General features: G+C 44.2%; 1 protein-coding gene across 2 annotated transcripts; it reads left to right on the plus strand.

Moving 5' to 3' along the window:
- The first annotated feature begins 12 nt into the window (after window positions 1-12).
- On the plus strand, window positions 13-6,726 carry LOC109864773 (ETS-related transcription factor Elf-2). 2 transcript variants are annotated; one of them, XM_020452719.2, is made up of 9 exons: window positions 13-312; window positions 991-1,074; window positions 1,370-1,592; window positions 2,498-2,608; window positions 2,813-2,929; window positions 3,064-3,153; window positions 3,317-3,509; window positions 3,749-3,973; window positions 4,183-5,810. In XM_020452719.2, exons 2-9 carry the CDS (start codon window positions 1,000-1,002, stop codon window positions 4,973-4,975), a joined length of 1,827 nt encoding a protein of 608 aa, XP_020308308.1. In that variant the 5' UTR covers window positions 13-312; window positions 991-999; the 3' UTR covers window positions 4,976-5,810. The 2 variants fall into 2 exon arrangements, with proteins under 2 accessions (XP_020308308.1, XP_020308307.1); XM_020452718.2 differs by having other exon boundaries at window positions 18-312; window positions 2,495-2,608; window positions 4,183-6,726.
- The last annotated feature ends 5,891 nt before the right edge of the window (window positions 6,727-12,617 follow it).

Genomic DNA, 12,617 nt, shown 5'->3' on the forward strand with positions numbered 1-12,617 from the left:
CTACAGAAGGTTGGCCCGATTTCCCCCAGCAAAGAGACGGCGCGCAGGAAAGTAGTGAGATCGAAACATCCTGTAAAATAGGACTAACTTAAAACAAATGCAATATACGGAATTTCAGTATTGTTTTGTCGGTGAAAATCAACATAAGAGCACATAGCAAGCTATTTGGCTGAAATATTGTGCTTGCAAACAATTGAGAGTATTCAAATTAAGGAGCGCGTCGACGTCGGCCTGGTCAATTTGGCTAGCCAGCTAGCTTACAGAGCTAGACCTATCTTGAAGTTATCGACTGCAGGACAAGCAACATAAGAGGTAAGGAACGTTATTTTGCCAAATTTGACTTAATAACATGATTGGATCTGTGGAGTTCAACGGGCAAGGATGGCCATATGACAGCCAACCGTAGCTAGTTGGCGCTGCTAACGATGTAGCTAACAAGCGAGCGAAGTTAGCCGCTAACAAACGAACTAAAATATTATTAAGCATTTCCTGTGTAGTAGTTAGTTCGGCAAGTTAACTTAACGTGTCATCTCTCTGATAACACAACTTGGAACACACCTATCTACCAATCAATGTACATTAAAGCTACAATGTAGAACCTATAGTTAGCTAGTTCGCTAACGTTACTAGTTAGCTGGCTAATGAAGCTACAACATAGATACTGTACAAATGATGTAAACATTGGGGTCACGCTTGTGAACGTGAAGTGCTTGTGAACGTGATGCGCAAAAAGCAACTATTGCGTTCTACAGAGTGTAGAGTTTCCTCAGCCCTATTGCTGAACATGGTCATTTTTCTTTGCCAAATTTACGTTTGTGTTCTTGTTACTGTTGCAGTGTAAGCTAGCTAGTTTCGTTTCTCCGTTAGCTGTGATGAGTACGCTAGTGCATACTTCAGAAATCAGGGCCCAATACAGAACTGTTCCTAGTCTGTGTGATGGACTGTGGTTGGGGAAGAGGCTGGCTCTGATTCCCAGTTTTATTTCCATAGGAATGAGTGATGACCTCTGTTGTGGTGGCAGACGGTGGAGGGAATATGGTGGAGTACGTCACTGTCATGGAAGAGACTGAGCAGGTAAGAGACAATCGGTCCTAACCTTCCCTATGCAACATTTAAAGGGTGTTTTGATTGCAATACCAGTGCCACACACAATCCCATTCCAAGCTTAAAGCTGGGTCAGGGCTGATAGAAATATCTTATTGACATGAATAATATTGTGAAGTGAACCAATGAATAACATGTTTTTCTCATGACATTGGCATCTCTGTTATCTCAACATTATAAATGATTCAACAAATGTTCAAATACACACAACACATGATGTATGTTTCAACTTACGCTTCCTTCAATGTATCTGTTCATTCTCCAGAGTCAGGAGAACCTCGGTGAGGAGGGGGAGGTGGTGCAGGAGATAGTGGAGACTGTAATAGGGGAGGATGGGGAGGAGTATCCTGCTGTGGTGGTGGAAGAGGTGCCCAGTGCCCAGTTGGAGCAGTGCTACGCTGCCCAGGTGTTGGTCTACGATGACGGGACCTATCTGATGCAGGACGTGGGAGACGAGCAGGAGGTGGTCACCGAGGTAGTGGAGACAGGTGAGAGGGAGGGTGGTGCAGGACTGGACAGCGATATTTTCTTTGTTGCTGTTAGAGGGTTTGGATAGTGGTTTTTTTGATTGAGTGATTGCTTTAGAGGAGTGTGGGTGTAAAAGGCTCTAGCCCTGTACTGGCCCTCCCGCACTCACCTATCGTCAAACCAATCATGTCCATGCGGAGCTATACGGAGCCCTCTGCATTGTTACAAAATTTGGGAGGTGCACAGCGATGCGGTGCTTGAGTTGGCCTCCAGAAGCTCCGCAATTGTGTCACACCCCACGTACAGTGCCTCTGGATCGCATTGCCTGAACAAGCATAAATTGGCTTTTAGACTTTCCAATATATCACAAGTATTATTTTCTTCTAGGACCATCTCAAGAAGGACATCTAGTGGTGTATGAACTGAGCCCACTGGAAGAGTGACAGAAGTCATGAGGTTTGAGGGAGGGGACAGCTTTTTAGGATGTTGACCAATGACCATCCTCAAGATAGATCTTCTGTAGGCAGTAGTTACTATGCACAACCGGATGCAGGAGGGTTGTGAATGAGTGAGATAAAGAGCGGTGAAATAGAAGACTTAGGGTGATAGCTGGTACAGGCTACGTCACTCCTTCTCTCCAACGCTACACGGTTTACTATCAGTGTCCCAAAAGTACAGCTTCACTTAGCCTAACCTCTCATTATTTAATGAAAGGAAACATCCATCTTGCCCAGCTAACTGCTTCTAAGGGTGAACATCTGTGGTATCTACTGCTGTAGGGCCTCAGGCATAGGAAGATACGGTTGAATACTCATTGAAACAAAGTAATTGAACGAACATTACATTGAAATGAAATGTATTTTCGCCACTCCTTTAATTAACCTACCCCCCGTCCCCGTCCCCGTCTCCTGTGTTGTTGTAGTAGAGGTGTCGTCACACGGGGGCATGGTGTGCTTTGATAAGACCTTCGAGGCGGCCGAGGCCCTTCTTCACATGGACTCCCCCAGCAGTTTCCATGGAGACCGCAACAACACAGGTAACAACTCAACCCTTCCTCCATTGGCCTTGCCGGGGGCCAGGCAGTATAAGTGTGTGGCGGGCCATGATGTCGGGCTGAAAAATATGATGGTAAAATGTGTCAAAGTTTGTTCTACCACAACGTTACCATTTGGCAGTCTGAGTTGAATCGTCACACTGCTCTGTGGCTGTAATGATGAACTATTGTCTGTCTGTGTCTCAGTGGAGGACGTGATGATGGAGACGGTGGTGGAGGTGTCTACAGAGTGTGAGCCCATAGAAGAGGACAGCTTCCCTATACCCCCTGACTATGAGCCTCCGTCTGCCAAGAAGAAGAAAGGTCTGCCTCAAACACAACCACATGCGTTCTTGCCATCTGTCTCTGTGTTGGTCACTGTGTGCAACCCAGTATTAAAAGTTAAGTTGTATATTATATAAAATGTACGAAGTTATGTTTGGTTGGTTTCCTTGCAGGGGGACGGAAGCCGAAGACACAACAGCCTCAGCCTGACACCAACGGCAACATTGACCTGGGGATCAGGCAGAGACCCAGAGAGGGAAAAGGTACCACAGACACAGCGAGGGCTAGGGTTTGTCAAGCCCATGAAGGGATTCTCCTCTACGTAGAGCAACTCAAGATGGGACCATATCCCTTAAGTAGATAGCCGGTGTGTGAGCGATCCTCTGTATGAATGACGTTGGTCTTCTCTCTCTCTCCGTCCTCCAGGGAGCACCACCTACCTATGGGAGTTCCTGTTGGATCTCCTCCAGGATAAGAACACCTGTCCCAGGTACATCAAGTGGATGCAGCGGGACAAGGGCATCTTCAAGCTGGTCGACTCCAAGGCCGTGTCCAAGCTGTGGGGCAAACACAAGAACAAACCTGACATGAACTATGAAACCATGGGCAGGGCACTCAGGTAACTATGGGATACCATTCTACTATATTGGCTAGCCAATTCCTCACTATAGTTAGTGTGCAAGGCTTACTGTTGACCCAACATATCTTTACTATTTTTATGCTAAGGAATGAATAATGCAATTTTTTATTTGTCTTTTTAAAATGCATGCATTTAACCCTTAAGTTCCCCTCTTAAAATGCATGCAACGGTATGCCACTTAGGTTAGGTAAACTGAGTGTACGGTTGTTCCTGTCCAGGTATTACTACCAGAGGGGGATCCTAGCCAAGGTGGCGGGCCAGAGGCTCGCCTACCAGTTTAAAGACATGCCCAAGAACATCAGGGTGATCGACGATGACAGGGAGGAGGAGGGAGAGGAGGGGGAACCCTCTGAGCACCACCAGACACTGATTATTGACCCTGCCACCACCACCCAGACACAGCAGAGCTACGTCACCGTCATACCCACCTCGTCCGGCAACAGGTGAGCGGCATGATTGGAGAAGTCATGAAATAATGAATACATTTTTGTTGCAATTTTTTTTCCCCAAGAGAAAATCTGTGTTATTTATTTGAAAAAGTGTTAGGAGCAGCAGACATAAGAGAGAACTTACATGTGTGAGTCTGTCTGTGTCCATTTTCATCCAAATGCACTGTGAAGTAGTTACATCTTTGTTTCTGTCTTATGTACAGGACCATGCGTTTGGCCATGCCCATGGTCATGACGACGACACTGGGTCAGATGACCCTCAACTCCTCCACCGTCTTCACCACCCAGGCTCCCATCACCCTGGGCAACGCCCACGCTGGCGGGCCCAAGCTGGTGATCCAGACCCTGCCCGCCATGATGCCTGCCGGGGCCAAGAGCGGAGAGAAGATCACCATCATCACCATCCCGGCGGCCCAGCTAGCTCAGCTAACGCAGGGCAACCTTTCAGCCCAGCTCTCAGGCCAGCTAGCTCAGCTCATACAGGCTAAACCAGTCACCCATCTGGTGCAGGCTAAACCAGTCACCCATCTGGTGCAGGCTAAACCAGTCACCCATCTGGTGCAGGCTAAACCAGTCACCCAGCTGGTGCAGGCTAAACCAGTCACCCAGCTGGTGCAGGCTAAACCAGTCACCCAGCTGGTGCAGGCTAAACCAGTCACCCAGCTGGTGCAGGCTAAACCAGTCACCCAGCTGGTGCAGGCTAAACCAGTCACCCAGCTGGTGCAGGCTAAACCAGCCCCTCCACTCATACTGGCAAAGCCTGTGACTGTGACCCAGCAGCCACCTGCCACCTCCCCTGTAGGTAAACCACAGCTCCCTCCCTCCACCACCATCACAATCCCTGTACCTACCCCCTCTACACACCCTGAAAAAGAAGCCATCTCACCCCACACAGCCCTTCCAGAGTCCACCCCTCCAGTGAGCACGGAGCTCCCCCAGTCTAGCCCGGGAGACCCCTCTGACTCGGGAGTCGGCACAGAACCCAGTGGACCCTGAATCTTGAACTCGAGGCCAAGGGGCCCGACAGCCTCTGACTCCATATTGACCCTGTGTTTTGAAGTGGAGTCTTCCCTTCCCATCCTCCAATCACTGTGCAGTGGAGCTGTAGGACCATACAGAGGAGGAGAGCTCTGAACCTCCGCTATGGAGCTCCTAGTTACCAGGGAGCTAGTCTTCAAACTGGAGCTGCAGTGCCATCCCTCCCTCCACATCAGAAAACCAGGAAAAGAGATGAGGATAAAGGGACTTTGTATACATAGCTACACTCTTCTACGTATTGATTTAGACAGTGAAGCTAAAACTTTTAATTTGGCTCTCTACTCCAGCATTTTGGATTTGATTAATTATTTCATGTGAGGTGACTGTACAGAATGTCACCTTTTTTATTTGAGGATATTTTCATGCATATCTTTTTCACCGTTTAGAAATAATCACTTTATGTATCTAGTCCCCCAACTTGAAGGTGTTATACATATTTGGTCAAATTCAGTAGTATGTGTATTAAAGTAGTCAAAAGTTTAGTATTTGGTCCCATATTCCTAGCACGCAGTGACATCAAGCTTGTGATTCTGCATTTGCACTTAGCTTTGGCTGTGTTTCAGAATGTTATGTCCAATAGAAATTAATAGTAAATAATGCATTGTAATTTTTAATTTAAATATTACAGAACGTTTCTGAACACATACCTTAATCTGGACGCTACCAAGATTATGGATAATCGTGAATAAGTGAGAGTGTGAGTTAGAGGCATAAATATCATACCCCCAAAAAGTGATGGTGAGAGGTTAGCCTTTCTTGGGGGTCTGATCTTTGTGCCTCTAACTTATCATTATTCACAGTTCATGCAAGATTATCAGTAATTATGGTAGCATCCACATTTAATGTAGAAGTGTTCAGAAACATATTTTTTTTGTGACTCCAAAATGACACATTGTTGTGCCAAGCAGAAATGGTAAATAGTCTGAAACACAGCCAAAACAAACTGCAAATGCATCCAACAAGTTTGTAGAGTCACAAGCTGATGTAGTCATTGCATGCCAGGAATATGGAACCAAATACTAAACTTATGTATATTAAATACTTATGATACCTTCAAATGGACTGTTTTCATTTAACAGTAAAACAGATATGTAGGAAAATACCCTCAACAGGTGACATTCTGAACGGTCCCCTCATATGAAACATTTAATCTCCCATTTTAAATGCTGGCGTATAGAGCCAAATTAAAAGTTTTAGCTTCGCTGCCCAGATAAATATGTAGGGGAGTGTACATGCTTTAGAAGCTCTTTGGATCTCAAACGATGGGCAAGCCTTAGATTGTACATTGAACATGCTTCTTTTAATCAAAAACATAATATAAAGGAAGCCTGAAAGATTTGTGTAAACTTTTTGATACTCTTCAGCAGGTTACGTACGATGTATTCTAAGTTCAATGCAAGTGTAGTTCTTTTTGTCTCGTAGTTGAAATCTTTGGGTTTTCCTCTTGACTGGTTGGTTCCCATCATCTGGCTATGGAAAGTAGTCTAGTCCTCCACAGCACTGTCCCTCCACACTCAATCTTTTTTTTGTGTTATTATATATATTTTTTACTGTTCAGAAAAGGGAGCGAAAGGATGTTTGTGTTAAGAAAAGACAGATCCAGATGGTATATTCCCACATTTTGAAGCATATGCTATTTTCATGTACTCTCAAAGTGTATTGATGTAGATTTTACTGAAGTATGTATTATAAAAAAACATGAATTGAAACATCTTGTCTTGGTCAATACTTGTTGGCACTGAATCTCTTTCAGACGGAGTTGAAAAACATAAAGGACTAGTCAAACCAAAACCGTGTGTGGTAGATGGTGACGTTTCACCAAGTAAAATCATCAGAAAATGATAGCTGGTGTTTTTTGGTCAGTCGTGGAAAAAGTACCCAATTGCCATACTTGAGTAAAAGTAGAAAAACCTTTTTAATAGAAAGTTACTCAAGTGAAAGTCAGCCAGTAAAATACTACTTGTCTAAAATGATTTGGTTTTATGTATCAAAAGTAATTTAAAATTGCTCATATACATTTAAAATTCCTTATTAAGCAAAGCAGACAGCACCATTTGTTTTTAAAGTGTATGGATAGCCAGGGGCACACTCCAGCGCTAAGACATTATTTACAAAATATGCATTTGTGTTTAGTGAGTCCGCCAGGCCAGAGTCAGTAGGGATGACCACCTGTTCTTTTGATAAGTGCTTCAATTTGACTGTCTTGCTAAGCATTCAAAATGTAACTTTCGGGTTGTCATGGAAAATGTATGGAGTAAAAAGTACATTTTCTTTAGGAATGTAGTGAAGTAAAAGTTGCCAAAAATATAAAAAGTAAAGTACAGATACCCCAAAAACTACATAAGTAGTACTTTAAATTATTTTTTACTTTACACCACTGTAGAGTGGCAACCCACAGCTGATGTTTGTATTGGTCTTCAAACTCAGCTGGATACCTTTTACTGTCAATAGCCTTGCATTTAAACTATTCAGATGCCTTCCCTTTTTCCACATGTTATTACATCCTTATTCTAAAATTAAAAACATTTGTCAATCTATGCCCCATAAGCAAAAACAGTTTTTAAATTTTTTTTTACAAAAAATGGTATACTGACAAGATATCCTTATTTGGTAAAAGAACTAGTCCATATTATGGAACGGCTCAAATAAACAGAGAAATGACAGTCCGCCATTACTTTAAGACATGTAGGTCAGACAATCTGGAAAATGTTTGCAGTCACAAAAATCATCAAGGGCTATGATGAAGCTGGCTCTCATGAGGACCACCACTGGAAAGGAAGACCCAGAGTTACCTCTGCTGTAGGGAATAAGTTCATTGGAGTTAACTGCACCTCAGATTGCAGCCCAGAGTTCAAGTAACAGACACATCTCAACATGAACTGTTTAGAGGAGACTGCGTGAATCAGGCCTTCGCGGTTGAATTGCTGCCAAGAAGCCACTAAAGGACACAAAATAAAAAGGAGAGACTTGCTTGGGCCAAGAAACACAAGCAATGGACATTAGACCGGTGGAAATCTGTACTTAGGTCTGATGAGTCCAAATGAGATTTTTGGTTCCAACCGTCATGTCTTTCTGAGACAGAGTAGGTGAACAGATGATCTCCACATGTGTGGTTCCCACCGTGAAGCATGAAGGAGGTGCGGTGGTGTGGGGTGCTTTGCTGGTGACACTGTCAGTGATTTATTTAGAATTCAATGCACACTTAACCTGCATGGCTACCACAGCATTCTGCAGCGATACACCATCCCATCTGGTTTGCCCTTAGTGGGACTATCATTTGTTTTTCAACAGGACAATAACCCAACACACCTCCAGGCTGTGTAAGGTCTATTTGACCAAGAAGGAGAGTGATGGAGTGCTGCATTAGATGACCTGACCTCAACCAAATTGAGATGGTTTGGGATGAGTTGGACCTCAGAGTGAATGAAAAGCAGCCAACAAGTGCTCAGCATATGTTGGAACTCCTTCAAGACTGTTGTAAAAGCATTCTAGGTGAAGCTGGTTGAGAGAATGCCAAGTGTGTGCAAAGCTATCATCAAGGCAAAGGGTGGCTACTTTGAAGAATCTCACATATAAAATATGTTTTGATTTGTTTAACACTTTTTTGTTACTACTTGATTTCATGTGTTATTTCATAGTTTTGATGTCTTCATTATTATTATGTCCAAAACCAAGCCATGAGGTCGAAGGAATTGTCCGTAGAGCTCCGAGACAGGATTGTGTCAAGGCACAGATCTAGGTAAGGTTACCAAAAATGTCTGCAGCATTGAAGGTCTCCAATAAAACAGTGGCCACCATCATTCTTTAATGGAAGAAGTTTGGAACCACCAAGATTCTTACCAGAGTTGGCAACCTGACCAAACTGAGCAATCGTGGGAGAAGGGCCTTTCTCAGGGAGGTGACCAGGAATCTGGTGGTCAGTCTGACAGAGCTCCAGAGTTCCTCTGTGGAGATGGGAGAAACTTCCAGAAGGACAACCATCTCTGCAGCACTCCACCAATCAGGCCTTTATGGTAGAGTGGCCAGACGGAAGCCACTCCTCAGTAAAAGGCACATGACAGCCCCCTTGGAGTTTGTCAAAAGGCAACTAAAGGACTCTGAAAATGAGATTCTCTGGTCTGATGAAACCAAGATTGAACGCTTTGGCCTGAATGCCAAGCATCACATCTGGAGGAAACCTGGCACCATCCCTACGGTGAAGCCTGGTGGCATCATGCTGTATGGATGTTTTTCAGCGGCAGGGACTGGGAGACAAGTCAGGATTGAAGGAAAGATGAACAGAGCAAAGTAGAGAGAGATCCTTGATGAAAACCTGCGAAGGTTCACCTTCCAACAGGACAACAACCCTGAGCACACAGCAAAGGCAACGTAGGAGTCGCTTCGGGACAAGTCTCAATGTTCTTGAGAGGCCCAGCCAGAGCCCGGACTTGAACCCCATCGAACATCTCTGGAGAGACCTGAAAATAGCTTGGACGCTCCCCGTCCAACTTGACAGAGCTTGAGAGGATCTGCAAAGAAGAATGGGAGAAACTCACCAAATATAGTTGTGCCAAGCTTGTAGCGTCACACCCAAGAAGACTCTAGGCTGTAATCACTGCCAAAGGTACTTCAACAAAGTACTAGGTAAAGGGTCTGAATGCTTAAGTAAATGTGATATTTCAGATTTTATTTTCCAAAATGTCTAAAAACCTCTTTTCACTTTGTCATTATGGCTTATTGTGTGTAGATTGAAGAGAAAAACAAACAATTGAATACATTTTAGAATAAGGCTGTAACGTAACAAAATGTGGAAAAAGTGGTGTGAATACTTTCCGAATGCACTGTACATGTCCTATCCTGGCCTCAAGAACATCTGAAACTACTTGACACATGAATGGTATGGTAATGCACACAATATTGGTAGTAACCCATCCAGTCACATCACATTTACTGTCCAAGTGCCTATTTATGAGGATCATTTTTTATTTTACCAGGTAAATTGACTGAGAAAATATTCTAATTAACAGCAACAACCTGGGGAATAGTTACAGGGAGATAAGGGGGGGGGATGAATGAGCCAATTGGTGCAGACATTCTGTGCAGTCGTATACCCATCATTGCAGATGGAGGAGAAATGCTAAGGACTTGGATCACTGCACACTGTGCTATTTGGTATTAATTTACCTGCTGGGCTCTGTCATCTGTTATTTCCCAGTGTTATGTCCTCTCACAGTATGGCCTGATGGGATTGGAAGGGATCAGGTGAGATCAGGGTTAGAAGCCTCATGTAACTTCCTGTCCACCTATTCCCTCACACTCATCCTATTCTGACTCACCATTGTGTCCAGAGTCATGCTCAAGGGCAGCAGACTTAAGGGCTAACCAGCTGAGGGGTCATTACCACACACACGCACTTATCTATGGTCAGCCTCCGATGCAACTAAATGTTTTCTTTATTATCCATCTCTGTGTTGTCCACTGCCCCTGTGTGTCTGTAATAAACATGAAGTTGTATATTATATGAAGTGTACTAACTTATATTTGGTTGGTTTCCTTACAGGGGGAAGGAAGCTGAAGACACAACCTCAGCCTGACACCAACGGCAACATTGACCTGGGGAGACTTGGAGAGGGAAAGGTACCACACAAACCCGATTACTTATTCAGGGTGTGGGGGTCTTTCTCCAGTCCCTGTGGTGCTGGTTGGAGGGCTGTGATGGTCTCAAGTCCCTCTCAAAGTGCCCAGTTTCACACAGTGACAAATATCCCTGTGAACAGTGTACAAAACTAAGAACACCTGCTATTTCCATGACATACACTGACTAGGTGAAAGCTATGATCCCTTACTGATGTCGCTTGTTGAATCCACTTCAATCAGTGTAGATAAAGGGGAGACAGGCTAAATAATGATTTTTAAGCATTGAGACAATTTAGACATGGATTGTGTATGTGTGCCCATTAGAGGGTGAATGGGCAAGACAAAAGATTTAAGTACCTTTGAACAGGGTTTGGTAGTATGTGCCAGGCGCACTGGTTTGTGTCAAGAACTGCAATGCTGCTGGGTTTTTCACGCTCAACAGTTTCCCGTGTGTATCAAGAATTGTCCACCACCCAAAGGATATCCAGCCAATTTGATACAACTGTGGGAACACGGGCCAGCATCCCGTTGGAACGCTTTTGACACCTTGTAGAGTCCATGCCCGATGAATTGAGGCTGTTTTGAGGGCAAAAGGGGGTACAACTCAATATTAGGAAGGTGTTCCTAATGTTTTGTACACACACATATAGATATACAGTGGGGCAAAAAAGTATTTAGTCAGCCCCCAATTGTGCAAGTTCTCCCACTTAAAAAGATGAGAGAGGCCTGTAATTTTCATCATAGGTACACTTCAACTATGACAGACAAAATGAGAAAAAAAATCCAGAAAATCACATTGTAGGATTTTTAATTAATTAATTTGCAAATGATGGTAGAAAATAAGTATTTGGTCAATAACAAAAGTTTCTCAATACTTTGTTATAAACCCTTTGTTGGCAATGACAGAGGTAAAACGTTTTCTGTAAGTCTTCACAAGGTCCTCCATGCAGATCTCCTCTAGAGCAGTGATGTTTTGGGGCTGTTGCTGGGCAACACAGACTTTCAACTCCCTCCAAAGATTTTCTATGGGGTTGAGATCTGGAGACTGGCTAGGTCAATCCAGGACCTTGAAATGCTTCTTACGAAGTCACTCCTTCGTTGCCCGGGCGGTGTGTTTGGGATCAGTGTCATGCTGAAAGACCCAGCCACGTTTCATCTTCAATGCCATTGCTGATGGAAGGAGGTTTTCACTCAAAATCTCACGATACATGGCCCCATTCATTCTTTCCTTTACACGGATCAGTCGTCCTGGTCCCTTTGCAGAAAAACAGCCCCAAAGCATGATGTTTCCACCCCCATGCTTCACAGTAGGTATGGTGTTCTTTGGATGCAACTCAGCATTCTTTGTCCTCCAAACACGACGAGTTGAGTTTTTACCAAAAAGTTCTATTTTGGTTTCATCTGACCATATGACATTCTCCCAATCTTCTTCTGGACCATCCAAATGCTCTCTAGCAAACTTCAGACGGGCCTGGACATGTACTGGCTTAAGCAGGGGGACACGTCTGGCACTGCAGGATTTGAGTCCCTGGCGGCGTAGTGTGTTACTGATGGTAGGCTTTGTCACTTTGGTCCCAGCTCTCTGCAGGTCATTCACTAGGTCCCCCCGTGGGGCTCTGGGATTTTTGCTCACCGTTCTTGTGATCATTTTGACCCCACGGGGTGAGATCTTGCGTGGAGCCCCAGATCGAGGGAGATGATCAGTGGTCTTGTATGTCTTCCATTTCCTAATAATTGCTCCCACAGTTGATTTCTTCAAACCAAGCTGCTTACCTATTGCAGATTCAGTCTTCCCAGCCTGGTGCAGGTCTACAATTTTGTTTCTGGTGTCCTTCGACAGCTCTTTGGTCTTGGCCATAGTGGAGTTTGGAGTGTGACTGTTTGAGGTTGTGGACAGGTGTCTTTTATACAGATAACAAGTTCAAACAGGAGCCATTAATACAGGTAACGAGTGGAGGACAGAGGAGCCCCTTAAAGAAGAAAT

This window comes from Oncorhynchus kisutch, linkage group LG19 (genome assembly GCF_002021735.2).
Source record: "Oncorhynchus kisutch isolate 150728-3 linkage group LG19, Okis_V2, whole genome shotgun sequence".
In the NCBI taxonomy this organism is placed as follows: domain Eukaryota; kingdom Metazoa; phylum Chordata; class Actinopteri; order Salmoniformes; family Salmonidae; genus Oncorhynchus; species Oncorhynchus kisutch.

Coding starts and splice junctions, on each gene's coding strand:
- LOC109864773 (XM_020452718.2), top strand. CDS start 1,000: ATGACCTCTGTTGTGGTGGCAGACGGTGGAGGGAATATGGTGGAGTAC. Junction 1,075..1,369: donor TCATGGAAGAGACTGAGCAG/GTAAGAGACAAT, acceptor TTCATTCTCCAG/AGTCAGGAGAACCTCGGTGA. Junction 2,609..2,812: donor TGGAGACCGCAACAACACAG/GTAACAACTCAA, acceptor TCTGTGTCTCAG/TGGAGGACGTGATGATGGAG.